Source organism: Rosa rugosa, chromosome 4, assembly GCF_958449725.1.
Source record: "Rosa rugosa chromosome 4, drRosRugo1.1, whole genome shotgun sequence".
NCBI lineage: Eukaryota > Viridiplantae > Streptophyta > Magnoliopsida > Rosales > Rosaceae > Rosa > Rosa rugosa.
The window spans coordinates 43,600,971-43,619,207 of record NC_084823.1 but is presented as its reverse complement, the minus strand read 5'-3'; the positions used below and the strand labels follow the sequence as shown (position 1 = coordinate 43,619,207).

Sequence of the window (18,237 nt, the reverse complement as noted above, 5' to 3'; positions counted from 1 at the left end):
ACGCCAAATCCAAAAAAAAAAAAAAACAAGTTCAAGGAAAATCTATTACCAAAAAGATCATCACTATGATCGCAGCCCTCGAAATCACCAAAGATCATCACTATGATCGCCTCACATGCCGTTTTTAGTCGGAATAGTGACCGAAGGTGGCTCTAGGTACCATTACAAAAGAACCCGAATAGTTCAGGTACTGGTTGTGACAAAAATAAAGTTCAGGTACCATCGATAAGATTGAGGTATAGTTCAGGTACCATTTGTGATTTTTACCCTTTTCTTTAAGACCACTACTTGACCACAAATGTATGTGTCTTTAGATGAATAAAAAAAATCTAGCCGCGAGAGAGCACCTACACAGCAACACGTTTCCTGTCCGGCGGCAGCCATGGGTAGCGGCATCGCCGTGTTGCCCTGGTGCTGGCTGCCGGACGGGTACTTCATTGCTCGGGCGGGGGTCTGAAAAAGGGGTGTTGGCTCGGGTTTCTGGCAGGATGGGTGGACGCAGGTTTTGGGCGGCCTCTCTAGACGTCTTCTGCAGTCGTTTCTGTGCAGCTCTGCGTCTGGGTATGGATTTCCAGATCCAGCGTGTGGATGTTGGAGTGGCTGGGCGTCGGTGCGGCTCGTGGGGCTCAGGGCGGGGCGCTGCATCGGCAGAGCCTCGTGGGGACTCGGGGCAGCGCAGGTGGGTGACGAAGCTCGATGGCGCGTTCTCTAGTAGGCGGCTCGTGGCGAGGCTGAGTAGGTTTCGTAGCGGGGCTCGTTGACGGAGGAACTGCGCCGGCGCTGTGGAGGCGGCTGAGGGCGTGGTGGAGATGCGGTCTGGGCCTGGGTAAACTTTTTTTGCTGGGCTTGAGTTGGGCCTCTTTCTTTTGGAGCTGCCTTATTGGGTTTTCTAATTTAGGCTAGGGTTTTTTGCCCTAAGGTTATTTATATGTTTTTTAGTTTGTCTAAATTACAATAATTCCTTGTATTAGGAAACTAGGCACTGATGTGCATCTATGTCTCTTTAGCGTCTTTGGAGTAGTACCAAAAGAGGATATCCGCTATTTCTACGTATTTGAATGTACAATGAGTAGGACTATATGTACGTACCACTTGTGGGTACTACCACTAGCTTCTTGTCTGTCTATCAATGACAGCGGAAGGGTATGTAACGGTCTATTCTGGCTTGTGATGAATATATTGGCACCCGATTTGGGTTGGATTCAAAAAAAAAAAAAAAGTGTCTTTTAAAAAAAAAATGTATGTGCCTTCACTATTTACTAATTACTAGCTACTAGCTACTTAAATGTCCAATATTTCTAGGAAGATTGTCCTTCTGAATATACTGGCCCATATTTTTCTTATTTTCTAGTTTTCCTTGGAAAAGACCAACACTTGGTCATTTGAGATTGCTTTCAATAGGATATATATTGCTAAATGTATGACTAATTCTGTGTTCGCTTAGTTTGGTTTAAAAGAAAAAAATGTGTTTGGTAATTTTGTCATCTAGGTGCTTAAATTAATTAATGGTTTCCTATTAAACACGTTAATCATCAACTGATGTCTCCTGATTCCTTTCCTACACATGTCAAACAGCGGTGCCGCCGGGATGTCACAAGTCCTGACGTTTGGTTCCCTTTGGGGATGTCGCTAATGAAATAGAATTATAAAAAACAATAATATGATTAAGAACTTCCTTTCTTCTTTTGAGGAAATATTAATTCCAATCAAGAGACATGTATGATCTTCAAAAAGAGCATCCTAATATCATACAAAATGAAGATAAGAGTTAATAAAGGAAGATAAGAGTTAATAAAAATTGCTATAGTCGGAAACATAATGTAACGAGGCAATCCTTCAATAAAGAGCCATAAATAAATCAATCCTCATCCCATTATCTATGGCCTAAACCAGAAAGTAATCGGTACCTAACTGGATGGGAGCGAAAACAATTATTTGTTTCTAGAAGTGAACTTAAGAATTGTTCCTCGCGATGTCAATAATTCAGCTGAAATGGATGATACTGTACCACAGATCATACAAGACCTTGCTGAATGAACCAAAAAAGACCCACCAAATTATGAGCTGGTGAACCACACAAATCCCACCCCACTGCAAACTTCAGCTTCTTGATGAGTGCCATCAACGAGATGACAATCTAAATAAGCTTTTATTTATCCGATTAAAAACTTAATCCGTTACTCTATTATTAACATTACTTGTCATGGATTTACCCATGAGAATTATCACTAATTATACGAGATATATATATATATATATATATATATATAGGAGAACACTCAACTTTTACCTATTCAACACTTTGATCACTCACTTTTTAAATATATGGTTAAATACTGTTTACTCCCTGAACTTTTACTGAAAAAACACTTCAGTCCCTCACCTTCTAATTTGACATGTTTACTCCTTACACTCTCAATTTCTCACTCAATAGGTCCATTTCATTAACTCTCTGTTAAATTGTGCCGTTAAGTGCTGACGTGGCAACAACTCAGCTTGGTGGGACCCATTTTAAGAGTAAATACCTATTTTAACCTTGACTTCCTCCCTCTCTATTCTTTTCAATCCATTATTTTCTTTTTCTTTTTCTTTAGGCTTTTTTTTTTTTTTTTTTTTTGAGAAGATTTTTCTTCACCTACGTAGGATTACACAATTCAGATCAGATCATGAACCATCTAGATCAGAAAGCTAGATGAGACACCGAGGACTTGCAATTCAATTTTTCACAACTGCTCGAAAAAGAGAGAAAGCTAAGAGAGGAAGAGCAGCCATGGAAACGAAGGTAGTGAAAAGCGAAGCGATAGAGAGCATATCGGAGAGGCTATCGGCGGCGGAGGACCTCTACTACCCTCGCGCCTTACAACCCACCATCATCAATCCCTCTCAGCCCCGGAGGTCCTCCTCCGATCTTCTCGAATTTCAAACTTTCAAGTGCGAGTTTAACTTTCCGGCGAGTCTATTGCACTTAGATTTCCGATAAGTTCTGGTAATGTTTGAATTGGTGTTTAAGTTTTCAAAATTTTCAATTGAACTATGAATAAGTTGGTAAACTTTGATTCTGAATTCCAAGAATTGATCTTTCAACTTTTTTTGGTTGTTGGAATGAGTTTGAGTTTCAGTTAGCTATTGGAAAATTATTTAATATTTGCATTGAACTTTCTCTGTTTATGTTTGAAAGGTTGAGGTTGATTCTTTGTTTCTCTGATTGGTGGCTCAATTTTGTGTTATTTACCACTTGAATAGATTGACAACACTCCCCCAAGCCCCACAAACCTCCAGTCGCCGCAACACGCTCCATTCTGGCGGTAGAGACCGGACATCTTCCTTCAAAGACAATATCACCAACACATCAATGGAGGCGGAGAGGATGAGCTGGGCTTAGGATCTCGTCTTCAATGTGGGTTACTAGGTTGTTCTGTGGGTTGTGATTTTGCAGATTTTTAGGTGAAATTATTGTGAATTTTCTGGGCTACTAGGTTATTCCATATGGTCTGTGATTTTGCAGATTTGGTTGTGTAAGTGGTGGAGATGATAAGAATATATCTTTGTGGCGTAAGAATGGGAAGAGCTTGGGGACTATTCATGAGCTGAGAAATATGAAAGATGGAATTGGGAGCGTGTCGAGGAGAGTGGTGAAAGGAAGCTGATCAGAAAACTGATCGAAAACGAAGGTAATAGAAGCCAGGGGCATAATCCACAATTTACCATTCACCTTGCTTACAACGTGCTGAGTTGGCATCCAGCTGTGTGACACGTCAGCCATTTAATAGAGAGATTAGACGGAATGAACTATCGGGTGAGAAATTAAGAGTGTAAGGAGTAAACATGTTAAATTAGGGAGTGAGGGACTGAAGTGTTTTTTCAATAAAAGTTCAGGGAGTAAACAGTATTTAACCCTTAAATATATCACTTCGGTCACTCAACTTTAACTTTGTTATTCACTTTAGTCACTCCGTTAATTTTTTTCCTTATACAGAACTTTATTTTCCACAATATCAAGGATATTTTCGTCCAACCAATTGTGAAAAATTGAAAAATCTGAATTGAAATGATTGAGGAAAGTGATTAAAGTGAGACAAAATGCTCATTCGGTTACTAAAGCGATTGATAGAGTAATAGTTGAGTGACTAAAGTGATATATTTGAAAATTGAGTGACCAAAGTGTCAAGTGAGTCATAATTGAGTTCACAAATTGTCAATTCTCTCTATATATTAATATATATAATTATTTTTTTATTTTTTTCAGAAATCTATTATATAAAGCAAATTGTTTGGAATGATGGTTAAATTTTTGAAACTAATGATATTACAAGGCTAAAATAGTAAATAAACAAAATCAGTTTTTTCTTTTCAAGAAATTACAAACAAAAAACAAGGAAAAAAAACCCACGTTTGTAACTTTCAGTGGTAATTTGTTGCCTTCAAAAAAAATTTCTTTTTGTTTAATTTCCTTAAAATTTTCAGTTTTTAAATTTTTTTAATAAAAGCAAATTGGAAGCACGGAGTGCATGCCAAGAGGCTAGTAATAATTTAAAGCTACAGAGTTGTACTACAATAAATTTTTTCTTTGTTCCCCTTTGATATTTTTTTTATCAAATTCAATATTATTTTTAGAGAAATTTTATTAACACATCCCTAAATACTTTTTTTTTTTTTTTTTTTTTTGAGAAACTGTCAACGTAAATAAATTAGGAGGTAAACTCCTTGGATAGTACATCAACAAACACATCCCTAAATACTTAATACACATTCTAATTTTTTTACATTTAAAATCAAATTATATGGGTAAATGAAATGACTGAAAAGACATTCATATTAGAAAATGAACTATAATTGGAATATGTTTAATAGATTTTAATATTGTTATAAATTCAAGTTGAAATTTTGGTCATGAGTTCATGACAAGCTTGATTATTAGCAATTATGCATTACAAAATTCTTATGATCATTCATATTGTTTCTTGGTAATTAATAGAAAGAAAATAAAACCTAGTATTATATATATAAACCCTAATTGGAATCTTCTTCTACAAGCTTGACTACTAGCAATTTTCCATTACAAAATCCTTATGATTGTATATGTTGTTTCATGATAACTAATGGAGAGAAAATAATAACAATGTAGTTATAAACCTAGTTGGGATCCTCTTCATGTGTTCTTGATTATTTTTCAACAATTTTGACTACTAGCAATTTTGAATAACAAAATTGTTAAGATTGTACAGGTCTCATGATAATAATTGAAAGAATATTAAAATTATTATGATGATTCTGATAACTAAATGCATTTAAATTCATTATGATATATATAGAATGTTGTGATTATGATTAAGTTTAGCATGATGATTTCAATATTGATTTATATATAGTGATTTTATATAGAATTTTGAGATTTGAGGATAATTTAGGTAGTTTAAGTGGTGTATTTAATAAAATGATAGAATAAGAAATCAAATGGGTGGTGTATTAAGGAAGAGGTGTGTATTAAGTATTTAGGGATGTGCGAATAAAATTTCCCTTATTTTTATCAAATTCAATATTTTTTTATGTTTAATTTATTTATTTTTGGTTCTTTGAACACTTCGTCGACAACAATTTTCTTATAGATGATATACTGCGTTAGCTAGAATCAACATGCTGTCATGCACATTTTGTTGATGAGATCTTAAATCACATCTTAGTACATTAGGTCAAACTCGAAGACTTCCCATCTTGTGATGAGAAGTCTTCCCATTTTGTTGATGAGATCTTAAATCACATCTTAGTACATTAGGTCAAACTCGAAGACTTCCCATCTTGTGATATCCCTGGAAAAATCTAATTAAGAAGCTTCTTAATTATCATATGGTTGGACCAAGTACTAATTAAGCATGTAATTTTGTGTTGAACCAGAAAATATTTCTGCCATTTTGGGATGGGTTGAAGAAAAGTCGCATATAAATTATAAAGCTAGTTGCATGAACGTATATGATTGGAAATGTATAATTGCAAATTGGTCTTCTAGAAACCGTAATTTGTACTCTTGAGTTATAATCATCCAACCATAATGCATCGTTCTTATGTTAAATTTTTCTCAAAGATTCAGTCCTCCATTAGTTCAGAATGGAGGGGCCTTGTCTCACTTACCATGATGACTATCTTCCAAATATGTGGTCGAGTCATACATGTATTCAACTAAATAATCGAGCAGATAATTAAGATAAGGAGTTTCACAACTTGAGAATGACATAGAGAAAACCAGCAACAAAAATCCCCAAAATTTACTAAAACCACGGAAAGTAAACCTCAACGATCGTAGAAAGTAAAAAGATTACAAAAGCTAATAAACCAAGAACATTACAAAAGCTAATAAAAAAAAGTTAGCTAGGTTAGACATTCTGTGCCGCCTTGCCCATCGCTATGCCTTTGTCTTGAACCACATACTTGCGCCAAAAAGGGTGCTGCTCCCACACCCTCCCCATCTCTTCGATGGGAACCCCCTTGGTCTCCGGCAGATACTTGAAGATGAAGCAACTCATCACGAACAAGAAGAAAGAGAAGAAGAAGAACAATCCAAACTTCATGTGGCAGAGCATCGCAGTGAACACTTGGGCTATGGCAAAGGTGAAGATCATGTTGACAGAGACATTGATGGCCTGAGCAGCTGACCTAACTTCCAGCGGGAAAATTTCACTTGGTACCAACCATCCTAGAGGTCCCCAGGACCAAGCAAATCCGGCAACATAGATGCAGATTAAGGTCACCAGAGTTGCAGCAAAACCCTTGGATAGTTCACCAGGGTTGCCACTAGTACCAAATTTCCAAGCCATTGCACCTCCAACTACGACCTATATATAGATGCCAAAATATTATATTCAAACGAAAAAAATAAAAAACGACAAAACCCTAAGCAAATAAAAACTGAATGCAAAATTTAAGAAACGAAATTCATTCTATTATACCTGAGTTACGAACATCTGCACACCACCCTCCAAGAAAAGGATCCTTCTCCCAAACTTGTCAACAAGACCAATTGAAACAAAAGTTGCCAAAAAATTAACCCCATTAGTGATCAGAGCAGAAGCGAGAGATGCACTGCTTCCGAATCCTACAGTTTTGAACAAGACAGGAGCATAGAAAGTGATCACATTCATGCCAGTGAGTTGCTGGAAAGCAGGAATGCAGATGGCGAATACAAGCTGGGGCCTGTATTTCCTTGTCAATAGTGTCGACCATGGATGTTTGACCAGCTTAGCAGCCTCACTAGCCTCCACCAAATCGTTGAACTCCTCGTCGACGTTGTCAATACCACGGAGCTTGAGGAGTTGGGCTTTTGCTTCCTCATGCTTGCCACGCTCAATCAAAGAGTTTGGTGTGTCAGGGAGGAAGAATGATCCCAATATGATAAACACAGCAGGGACTGCAGCGCCGCCCAAACTCAAACGCCAGGCTAGATTTCCATGGTTTTTATACTTCAAGTCGAACAAATAGTTGGCCAAACCAGCAACAAGAATTCCAATTGTAATTGCCAACTGGAACATCATGTTGAGTGCACCGCGGAATCTGTATGGTGCTGTCTCAGATAGATAGATCGGCACAGACTGTACAAATAATCAGAAAGAAAAAAAAAAAAAAAAAAAAACGTTATAGTTTGACGAATAAGGTAATTAGGGTTTGGGGACTGCCTACAAACCTTAATTGGGATGGTAATCAGTACATTCTGAGGTAATCAGATACGTGTACCATAGGGCTTAAAATTAAGTACCTGATTGGCAAATCCAATGCCGAAACCAAGGAACAGGCGACCAGCAATAAGCATCCCGACGGAGTGAGCGAAGGCATTGAGAAGTGCACCGAATAGGAAAAGAAGTCCACCGGCAAGCATTGTGACCCTCCTACCTAAGGCTCTAGTTATAGTGGAGGCACAGAGGCATGAAACCAGAGCGGCCAAATATAGCGACGACGTAAAGAGCGTCAATGTTTCACTGTCGAATTTACAGTACTGATTCGTAGAAACAGAGGCGGAAGACTGCTTCAAGTAGACCTTCGGAAAGAACTCCTTCAAAAATACGTCCATGGACGTTACTCCGCCTATATAACCACCAAAAATTAACATAAGAATAATCAACGTAAGAATTTAGCTACATGCTCTTATACCACAGCAATTGAGTTTACTATCACATATATTCAAGAGCACGATAGATTATCGGTTCTGAGAGCTAAGAAGTCATTGAAACGCTTATTATCCACTACAAAAAAACAGAAAATTAATATTTATATATGCGTGTTCAATTATAAACAAGGAGGTGCAAGTCGTGATTTATACTTCATATGATGCATGAAAAACCAAGATCGAAATCAAAATATTGACACAAAAGACACAAAAATTATAGTTCTGAGAAAGAAGACTATATACCTGAAACTCCAAGATCATAACCGAAAATTAAACCTCCAAACGCTGCGACAAGACATGTTATGAAAACCCTCTTTGTGAATTTACCGGGGTAATTTTTTCCACCAGATGGAGCTATACCTCCCCCAGCCATCTCTACCCCTCTTCGAACTCGATTAAAACTCAGATTGAATGAAATTAGCGAACTAGGTGAGGCTATGTAGGGTTATTTATAGGGGAACCCGGCTTGTGTTATGAAAAGTACGTAGAGTTTATCCATTATTAGGATATGGAAATCGAATAAAACTGGGATTTGAATCCCTATTATTTCACATTCCTAAATCCCAAAAGTGGATGAAGTGGATTGGGATGTCGAAACCGTGGTATTAATACTAATCCTATCTGGATCAAACTTTCAAAAGATAATCTTAACAAACATTTTAATTGTTCATCCAAAACCTTGCCACGTCAAATGAGTAGGAAGTGTAATTGACTGAAAATTCTTGCTGGCATTAGCTAGACTGAGAAATCCGAACGTAACTTAATTTCGGAGTTCATTACCCATAGATGTTTGACTTCCATTTTGACTCTCCCTCCCTCTAATTTCTTTAAGTTTTTTCTTATCCAATATATAATATGAAGATGCCAGTTTTAGATGAATTGTATAAATCCATTGTCAGGTCTTTCGGTCAATAGAATTATTCTATAAAATTTCAATCTACAAATTAAAATTTGAGAGATGAATTTCTAAAAACCTCTATCCACAGATTAATTAATTCATATAAGATGTGTTTCACGTGAACATGTCATATCATTAACTAAAGTACATGCTATGGACAGAAGCTATTGCAACCATGTCTGGAGAGAGACCAACTTTGTAGCAGCTGTCATTGCAAACACAAGACATTCATCTTAAGTGTAGGCTTTGAACAATGCTCTTCCATTATCAGCTCTTCATGCTCTCAACTGTGATGATTTAGGGATTGGTTGTAGTAGGGGTAGTGTTTTGTAGTTCCTTGTTTTTCTCCATCGAAAGTTATGTTTTTGTTCTATTTATGGTGTGTTGCACCACATAACTTTTTAAAGATTTTTTACCTGGTCAACAAGTGACTTTGAGCTATTGTCAAGTTGAGTTTAAACCCTTAGAGCATCTTTAGCAATATTTGCTAGTCATTTTTGAGTCAAATTTTAGTCAAAACAGCTAAAAAGTCATTTTCTCTAGCCACTTTAGAAATAAGTCTGCATCAGTACTCTCTATTTTAGCTAGTTTTGAATTTCTATTATTTTTTAAATGAAGATCAAATAGTTTAAATGTATTTATAAATTACATAAAATAACTCAAAATAAATGTTTTAAATTATAGAGAGCCTCATCTCGCTCTCTATATTTAAGAGCGAGATAGCTAAAAGTTATAATGGAGAGCCACTTAGGAGTTTGATGCAGCTGCTAAAATAGATAAAAAAAACTAAACATGCTCTCCAAAAGAGCTAAGGAGTCAAGATAGAGAGTCTGCTAAATATGTTCTTATAGTATATTTCTTGAAATTAAATTTAAGGACTAAAATCAGTTTGCCCTCTCAAACTTTGAGGCAAACATCAGTTTGGTCCCTGACTTTTTTTTTTTAATCATGATGGTCATTGCACTTCCATTTTTCATCACGCACGTCTAAAATTCAAATTTGTCTCCAAACATGACGTCAGATGCTGAGTTGGACCCGACAGCGTGGCCTACTTTTCAGACTTCGAAGGGCATAATAGACATTTAAACCCAATAATCCCAAAAAATAAAATTAATAAATTATAAACCCCATAACTCTTTCAAAAAAAAAAACCATAATATATGGGGCTTGGCTCAGATTGACGTTTTTTGTCCCTTGGATCAAATCCAGTTCCTCTGTCCCTGCTTCTCTTCTCCCTCGCCGACCTTCTCCACAGCTTCATCTCCCTAATCAAATCCTCTTCCTTTGCAACTACTCCTACCACCTCGCTCTGATGCTTCAACAACATCATCAGAGCTCACACCCTCCTCTCCGCTCCTCTCCCTGCCCTCCATCTCTTTGCTTCCATGCACCGCTTTTCGCTCTCCCCAGACGTCCACACCTTCCCTTTCGCCCTCAAGGCTTGCGCCCAGCTTGGGTCTTCTTCGTTATCAATCACCCAGACTCTTCATTCCCAAGTCCTTAAGTTCGGTTTTGCTTCCCACTCGTTTGTCACTAACACCCTCATTCATGTCTACTCAGTTTGCCAGAATCTGGACCGTGCACGCAAGGTGTTCGATGAAAGTTCCCACAGGGATTTTGTAGAGCACGGCAAGTGTTTGATGAGATGGCAGACCGGGAATCTGTTTCGTGGGGGACTATTTTAGCTGGGTATGCACAGACGAATCGGTGCGAGGAAGCGATTGAGCTGTTCGGTGAGATGATTGAGTTGAAAATTAGGCCTGAAGATATCTGCTTGGTCTCCTACACCTGAAAATTGCAGAAATCTTGTTCTCTTATCCGGGAGAAGGACCGTCCGATCTGGGTGGTTGGAGTCGCTGTCAATGGAGACGACGCGGCGGAGCTAAGTTCAGGAGAGATAGGCTTGGGTCAGGCCCTGTTCGGTTAGCGGAATTTTGTTGTCCGGGGTGGTGGTGTAGGCAGCCATGATTTTAAAGAAGACGAAGACGAAAAATATGAAGGTCTCTCAAATGCATCTTTCTAATCTGATCTGGTTCCTCACTTTCTTGAATTTGACTCTCAATGTGCAAATGTGAAATGTGTAGCAGTGGTGCTCTGTTTGTTTTGGTCTCAGATTCATCCTCGTCTTCCTTTCCGCCAATCTCGTCGACTTCTTCATCCTCATAAAACTCAAATTCAAGCAGCTCCCATTGACACCCACCTTAAAAATCCCAAAAACTCCCCCAATCGATTTTTCAAGGTAACCCATTTCTAAAGCTTTCATCTTTCTCTTCTGGGTTTCTTTCATTTTGGCTAAAGTTCCAATCTTTGGTTCTGGGTCTTTTTTGTTGTTGTGCAGGTTATCTCAGTTATGGAATCTGGGTTTTGGACCTTTGTAGACTTTGCCAGTGGCTGAGTTGACTTGTTGGCGTGTTAGTTCTTGAAGTTAGAGGAGAAATCTGGTTTTAATGGTAAAGGCGAATTGAATTTTGGTTTTGATGGTTTGGGTGGCCCAGGTGAAGTGAAATTTGGTTTTGATGGTTTGGATGGTGGTGGGGATGCCTGTGGAGACTGGAGAGTACAGAGAGAGTGGATTTGGAGATATTCGGAGATGAGGGAGAGGAGAGAGAGTGTGTAGTCGGAGACTAGTTTTGATGGTGAAGAGGATTAAGAGTGGGAAGTGAAGTACGAGAGGAGGGTTGGGTTGCACTCATGGTGGGGGTTGGGCGGAGCTGTGAAGGAATCTGGGTTTTTGGGATTAGAGAGAGGGTTATGGGATTTAGGAGAGGAGAAGAGATGAGAGGAGGATAGTTTGGACATTTCATCTAAAATTAGGAAACAAGTCTGAAAAGTGGGCCATGCTGTCGGGTCCAGCTCAGCATCTGACGTCATATTTGGAGACAAATTTGAATTTTGAACGTGCGTGATGAAAAATGGAAGTGCAAGGACCATCATGATTAAAAAAAAAAGTCAGGGACCAAATTGATGTTTGCCCCAAAATTTGAGGGGGCAAACTGAATTTAGTCCTAAATTTAAAGTAGGATGACAAGATAACAAAATTCATAGTTATGTAAATATCCAAACTCAGACTTTACACTAATAAAATAAAGACTTTTTTTTTTTTTTAATCAAACCCAGATTGGGTGCCAATATATTCATCACAAGCCAGAATATGCCGTTACATATCATTCCGCTGCCATTTAAAGGCATATACAGACAAGAAGATAGTGGTAGTATCCACAGTGGTACATAGACAATAGACCTACTCATTATACATTCAAATACGTTGACATAGCGGAAATCCTCATTTGGTACTACTCCAGAGGCGCTAGAGATACCTAAAGTGCACACAAGTGTCTAGCTTCCTAACAAGGGAATTATTGGTGATTAGACAAAAACTAAAAACATAGGAATGAGCCTAGGGGAAAACACCCCAGCCCACATCAAAAGCCCAAGAAGGCAGCTCCAAGAGAAGAGGCCCAAAAACGCAAGGCCCAATAGGACTTGGCTTGAGCAAGCCCATATGCCATCTCCAACCTGTGCAAATCCGTGCAGCTCGATCCTTCCGTCTCCCCGCCGATGTTGTCCTAACCGAACCCAGCATCGCCACGCTGCACCGCCCTATGCAGCCGCCCAGATCACCTAGACCTACACCGCTACGCAAACCAGCAGGAACCATGCCGTCACACAGATCATCAGGAACTACACCGCCATCCCTGCACAACACAACCACCACGCCTGAGATATCATCTGGAAGTTGCCTCCGCCACCCAACCAAAACCTTGAGCAAAAAACCTCTCTCCAGAACTCCCCGAGCAACTAGCTTTCAAAACACCCGTTCGGCACCGGCGCGGTCATCAGCGGCAAGGAGGTCCCTCAGCAACCCGAGCACCGCCGGACAAGCAAAAAATCTCAAACCTTAGACCCAAGAGCAGTCCGGGTATTTTGGAGCTCCAAGAGAAGAGTTGACTTAAGTATACAACAGCTAGTCTATTGTGAGTCGAACTCACGACACCACAGCACATTTGGGTATATGCAACGGGTTTATATGCAAGGAGTCAAAATTCCTTGCATTTGGTTTGATAATACCAAGAATTATACAAGTTCTTGCATTTAGTTTGGATATAATGCCAAGAATACATAAAGTCCTTGCATTTTGTTTGTTAAAATATAAAAAATATGTCCTTGTATTTGCTATTCATTTCCTTGCATTGTTTGAGCGGGATCTTTGGCCCTCTTAGGTTTGCTCTTAAACCTAATCTTTTTTTTTTGGGTTTTTGTCCATTTACCCCATTTTTAGGGATTTTTTTCCCACTTACCCCATTAAGTTTTTTTAATTCTCTCTTACCCAATACACTCTAAGGGAGTCTTCCCTAATACCCCATTAAGATTTTTTTTTTGTTTTTAATTTTTTTTTAATACCATTTTACCCCTCACCCCTTTGTTACTTAGAGAGAGAGAGAGAAAATGGAAGAGAGAGAAACCATAGGAGACTTCGCCGGAGCCCGTCACCGGCCGCCGGAATCTGGTCACCGGCCGCCGGAATCCGATCAACTTTCGCCGGAATCCGGCCAACTTTCGCCGGAATCCGGTCACCGGTCGCCGGAATCCGGTCACCGGTCGCCGGATTCCGGTCACCGGTCGCCGGATTCCGGTCATCGGCTGCCGCCCACCGGAATTTGCTGAAAATCTCACCGGAAAGTTTTTTTGCCCCCAATAGACGTCTATTGGCCCCCAATAGACGACTTTCAGCCATGTATTGCCTCCCAATAGACGACTATCAGCCATGTATTGCCACCCAATAGACGACTATCAGCCATGTATTGCCCCCAGTAGACGTCTATTGCCCCCCAATAGACGTTTAGATTACCGAAATGGTAATTAACCTTCCTAAAACTACACAAATAAAACTTTGATTAAAGAAAAAAAAAACGAGGAGATTACATCAATTCAAAACTTATATTGCCCTCCAATAGACGTATATTGCCCCCAATAGACTTTTCGATTACTAAAATGCGAACTAACCTTCTTAAAATTAAATAAATAAAACTTTGATTAAAGAAAAAACGAGGAGATTACATACATTCAAAACGTCTATTGCCCCCTAATAGACATCTATTGTCCCCTAATAGAACATTTTTTTTTTCAATTTCTTTCCTTCTGGGCATTCTGCCCCTATTTTATCAAAAAAAAAAAAAAAAAAAAATGAGTCTTCACCCTCTCATGCTCGATCTCAGTTGGAAAAAAAAAAAAAAAAACCCAAAATCCAGTAAAAAAAAAAAAAGACACAGGAGACTTGGTCGGAATCGAACCGGCTTCTACTCTTCCTCTTCCGGTGAGGTCGAAGCCTCCCACTCGCACATCAAACACTTCACCAGGTACGCCCATTGACGCTAAGGACATCTTCACCAACTACGCCGCCAAGCGCCATCGCCGGATCCGGCTATTTCAGCAACTACCACGACCGGGTCAACGTCCCCAATCTCCGATCCACTTCCTCAACTCGAGCTCCAACAATCACAAGCTCTCCTTCACCGGCTACAGCCCTCGCTTTCGCGTCCACCGGAATTTCATAGCTGTGGTCGCTGGGATGTACACGCTCCGGATGGAACCCGACCCGGCAGCGACTCTGGTTCTGACAGAGCAATTTGATTTCAAATGGATGTTGAAGGCGGTGGAGAGGTTCAAGGTGACGGCGATGTTCTGGCCGAGGACGGAGGCCGTCTCGGAGATGGTCTGGTACGGCTGCATTCGATCGGAGATGGTCTGGTACAGCTGCATTCGATTGGTGATGAGAGAGAGAGAGAGAGAGATGAGTGGCAGTGGCTATGGTTTCTTAATTAGACTACGGGCAAAATTGTCATTTCTCTTTAGATTGGGTTAGTGGGAATAAAAATCTGTTGCTGGGGTAAATGGGATAACTTTGGCTCATTTTTGGGCTTTTGGTCAATGACCCTTTGTTTTTTTTTGCCTTTTTCACTCTCGCTCTCCCTTAGACAATCTCTCCAGTCTCAGTTCCTCTCATACCCAACCAAACCAGTATCTAGGGTTTCTCCACTCTAGCAATCACCCTCCGATCCCCGATTTCCCCTTATTCAAACTCTAGAAACCCTCATCTTCCCCTTTCCAATTTCAATCTCAAATTCGATCGCAGCGATTCCCAATTACATGAACGCTCTCGAGTACTTCAAGACGCACCTCAAGTACGGGAACCCTAAGATCAAGGAGGCCATTACCCAGAAATTCACCGAGTACTTGTGTCGCGCTGTTTTGGATGACGGCAGTCCCGGCCCGGCCTCCAACGGTGATGCGGCGGTGGCCAGCAGGCCGAAGACCAAGCCCAAGGACTAAAAAAGGCGACGACGGGGAGGATCTGGAGCAGGCCAAGCTTAATTCGGCGATTTATTAGGGAAAAATCCAATGTCAAGTGGAATGATGTGTTGGGTCTCAAGAGCTCTAAGCAAACCTTGCAAGAGGCGGTCAAGTTCCTTACTGGTTAGCTTCTGATAATGGGTTGGTTTTACTTTGTTTTTGAGGAGTTGGTTTTACACTCTTGTGTCGCTATGTTTTGAATGTTTGGTAATGTTGATTGTAGCTAGAGAGCTGGGATTTCTGATTGAGTTCTTATTGATTGTTGTTTTCTGCAATTTGGATTTTGAATAAATCTGAGGTTAATTTTGATTAGAGTTAAATACTTCGATCATCTCGATTCTGTTAAGGAATTCAATGGTTGCAGGTTCAACAAATAATTGCTAGTTGTAGAGGTTTTGGTTTCCCACAAATGTGGTTAAACTGGAGAGTTTCTTTTAGCATTTGGTACGTGACTAACATTTGTACTAATTGTCAAGCTTACACAACTTTTACACTTAATAGGTAGTCACTACTCAACAATCTTGTATACAGTAAACTTCTACACTTGCTAGACTTAACTATATACAAGATTGTTAAGTATTGACTACCTATTAATCAATCAAAATCGTAATGTCCATATGAACACGATCATCAACGTACTGATCCTATTGATCTACAAGATTGTCCAAGCATGCAGATGGATTATTTGTAATCTTGAAATTATCAAGACAAGACTCCCCCAAACATGTGGTTTTATGCAGCTTTCTTGTATGCATGTAGGGATGGTGCCCTAACGTAGACCATAGCCATTCTTGGTGTCGTTATAGAGTTTAACAATGCCCTGTGCCTCACACTCACAAACCTCCTATTCGTTTGTTTTCTCTTGCAGCGCGAATGTTTGCATTACAGCAGTTACTATTTTCTCAGACTAGTCGACGACAATCAACTTAGTGAGTGAATATATCTTTCTATGCTAAACTGGTTTCTACAATTAAATCTTTAGGGCTTTTAGTTGATGTTTGCTGTTTCTTTCTTAGGTGTTTGGTGTCTTGCTTAACATCCATTATTTTGTATTCCTATTTTATTCATTTTTGGTTGAGGCAGAGGATATGGAATCTAATTAATTCCTTTGGTTGACTGCTAGGTGATTTTCTTTTTGCAGGTTTTCTTGTTTTTCCGTTTAGTTTCAGGGCTCAGAGGTATATTTGTTTCTTTGCTGGGTTGTGATTTTCTTTACTGCCAGTGACATATTAAGAGTGCTTTCATAGTCGAGTTGTACTAATTAAACACTTTAATTTGCTGGGTTGTGATTTTCTTTACTGTCAGTGACATATTAAGAGTACTTTCATAGCTGAGTTGTAGTAATTAAACACTTTAATTTGCTGGGTTGTGATTGTCTTTACTGTCAGCGACATATTAAGAGTGCTTTCATGGATGAGTTGTACTAAACACTTCAATGATCACATATTAAGTTTGCTTTGACCTTGTCAACTTCATCATCAGCTTTTGAATATCTTTTTTTCGTGCTTGTCAGTTTCAGGGCTCATCATTTGCATGATGGACAAGTTAATTGACCTCAGATGATGCTATGTATGTGCTTGTTGGATTAATATTAGTCAATACCAGATTGTCTCATGTAGTTAGATCGTCTCACTAGTTCATTCAAATTGATCAAATTTCTCATCCCTGCAGGTAGTCAGTAAGAGTGGAGCTACTCCAGCAATAAGTGTATGATGGTTGTAAATGAGAAGTTTTGTGATTATCTCCCAAGTTTTTGACATAGATGAGATGTCTTGAATGAGATTATGTAAACTTTGAGTTATTAATCTTTATGGAATTTTCCATATGTAATTATTACTCTGATTTATAATAAGAGTGATTCATTTACTCATAGCCTCAAAGGATTTTTGTCAGATTGGATAAGAAATTAATAATATATTAAATGTAATTAAATTCCAGAAAAGCATTTTAATTGGTAAAAACGAGCAAATGCAAGGAATTGTCTTTGTACTTCAGTTAACTATAGTTAACCTCATGTGTTGAATTCCTTGCATTTGAGATGAACAATTCCTTGCATTTGTGTTCACAAATGCAAGGAAGTTTTAGGTTGTTGTATTTGCTCTTTTGCAAGAGCCTTTTTGCAACGAATTTTTAGTCTTTTACAAGGAAAACAATTCCTTGCAAAATGTCATTTTTCTTGTAGTGCGACATTTCACTTATAAAGGGGAGACTTATGCCACTAGACCAAATAATACTGAGCATATAACTTTTTTTTGGTAATATATAACTTTAATATTTATAAAAATAAGTCTAAAATATTTTCTTATATTGGTAGAGGTTCTTGCTCATTCTATCCAGAGGATAGCGTTTCTTCTTCTTCTTCCTTTTTTTTTTTCCTTCTAGTATATGGTTTTCAAGTTGCTTGCATTTGAGATGTTCATAGAAAACTAACCTGATTCAATGGGGTATTTATATTTGTGGATGACATATCCTTCATGTCCTACAACTATGGGTGGGCAAAAATGACCGAATGACCGAAAGACCGGAAGGGACCGATCCGGACCGGCCGGTTCGGGCCGGGTTTTAGAAGGAAAATAAGTGTTTTCGGGCCGGTTCGGTCCCTATACTCAGTGTGGCGGTCCGGTCCCGGTTCTTGAAAATAAGTGTGTTCGAGCGGTTCGGTCCCTAAACTGAACTTGACGGTCCGGGTTCGGTTCTTGACTAGAGATGACTGCGTGGACCGGAAAACCCGAACTTAGGTACGTGTCGTCCAATTATAGGTTTATTTTCGAAGTATATTGTGTTAGTATGGACACATCACATGTGATTAATTAATAGACCTAACCTAAAATATCTA

General features: G+C 39.1%; 1 protein-coding gene and 1 long non-coding RNA gene across 3 annotated transcripts; one reads left to right on the top strand and one right to left on the bottom strand.

The window, feature by feature from the left end:
• Positions 1–6,368: 6,368 nt before the first annotated feature.
• LOC133744869 (sugar carrier protein C-like) lies at positions 6,369–8,607 on the bottom strand. Its single transcript, XM_062172899.1, has 4 exons — positions 8,396–8,607; positions 7,745–8,070; positions 6,942–7,580; positions 6,369–6,827 (listed from the first exon to the last, which is right to left on the bottom strand). Exons 1-4 carry the CDS (start codon positions 8,523–8,525, stop codon positions 6,369–6,371), a joined length of 1,554 nt encoding a protein of 517 aa, XP_062028883.1. The 5' UTR covers positions 8,526–8,607.
• Positions 8,608–14,986: 6,379 nt separating this feature from the next.
• LOC133744087 (uncharacterized) lies at positions 14,987–17,271 on the top strand. 2 transcript variants are annotated; one of them, XR_009863364.1, is made up of 5 exons: positions 14,987–15,524; positions 16,270–16,330; positions 16,525–16,579; positions 16,915–16,970; positions 17,073–17,271. It is a non-coding gene; the product is annotated as an uncharacterized LOC133744087 (long non-coding RNA). The 2 variants fall into 2 exon arrangements; XR_009863363.1 differs by having other exon boundaries at positions 14,990–15,524; positions 16,543–16,579.
• Positions 17,272–18,237: the final 966 nt, after the last annotated feature.

What these genes read in the sequence shown, in the direction of transcription:
- LOC133744869 (XM_062172899.1), bottom strand. Translation starts at nt 8,525, where the DNA reads ATGGCTGGGGGAGGTATAGCTCCATCTGGTGGAAAAAATTACCCCGGT. An exon ending in TTATGATCTTGGAGTTTCAG is followed by an intron (nt 8,071 to 8,395) that starts GTATATAGTCTT and finishes GTGGTTATATAG; the next exon opens with GCGGAGTAACGTCCATGGAC. An exon ending in TGCAGATGTTCGTAACTCAG is followed by an intron (nt 6,828 to 6,941) that starts GTATAATAGAAT and finishes ATCTATATATAG; the next exon opens with GTCGTAGTTGGAGGTGCAAT.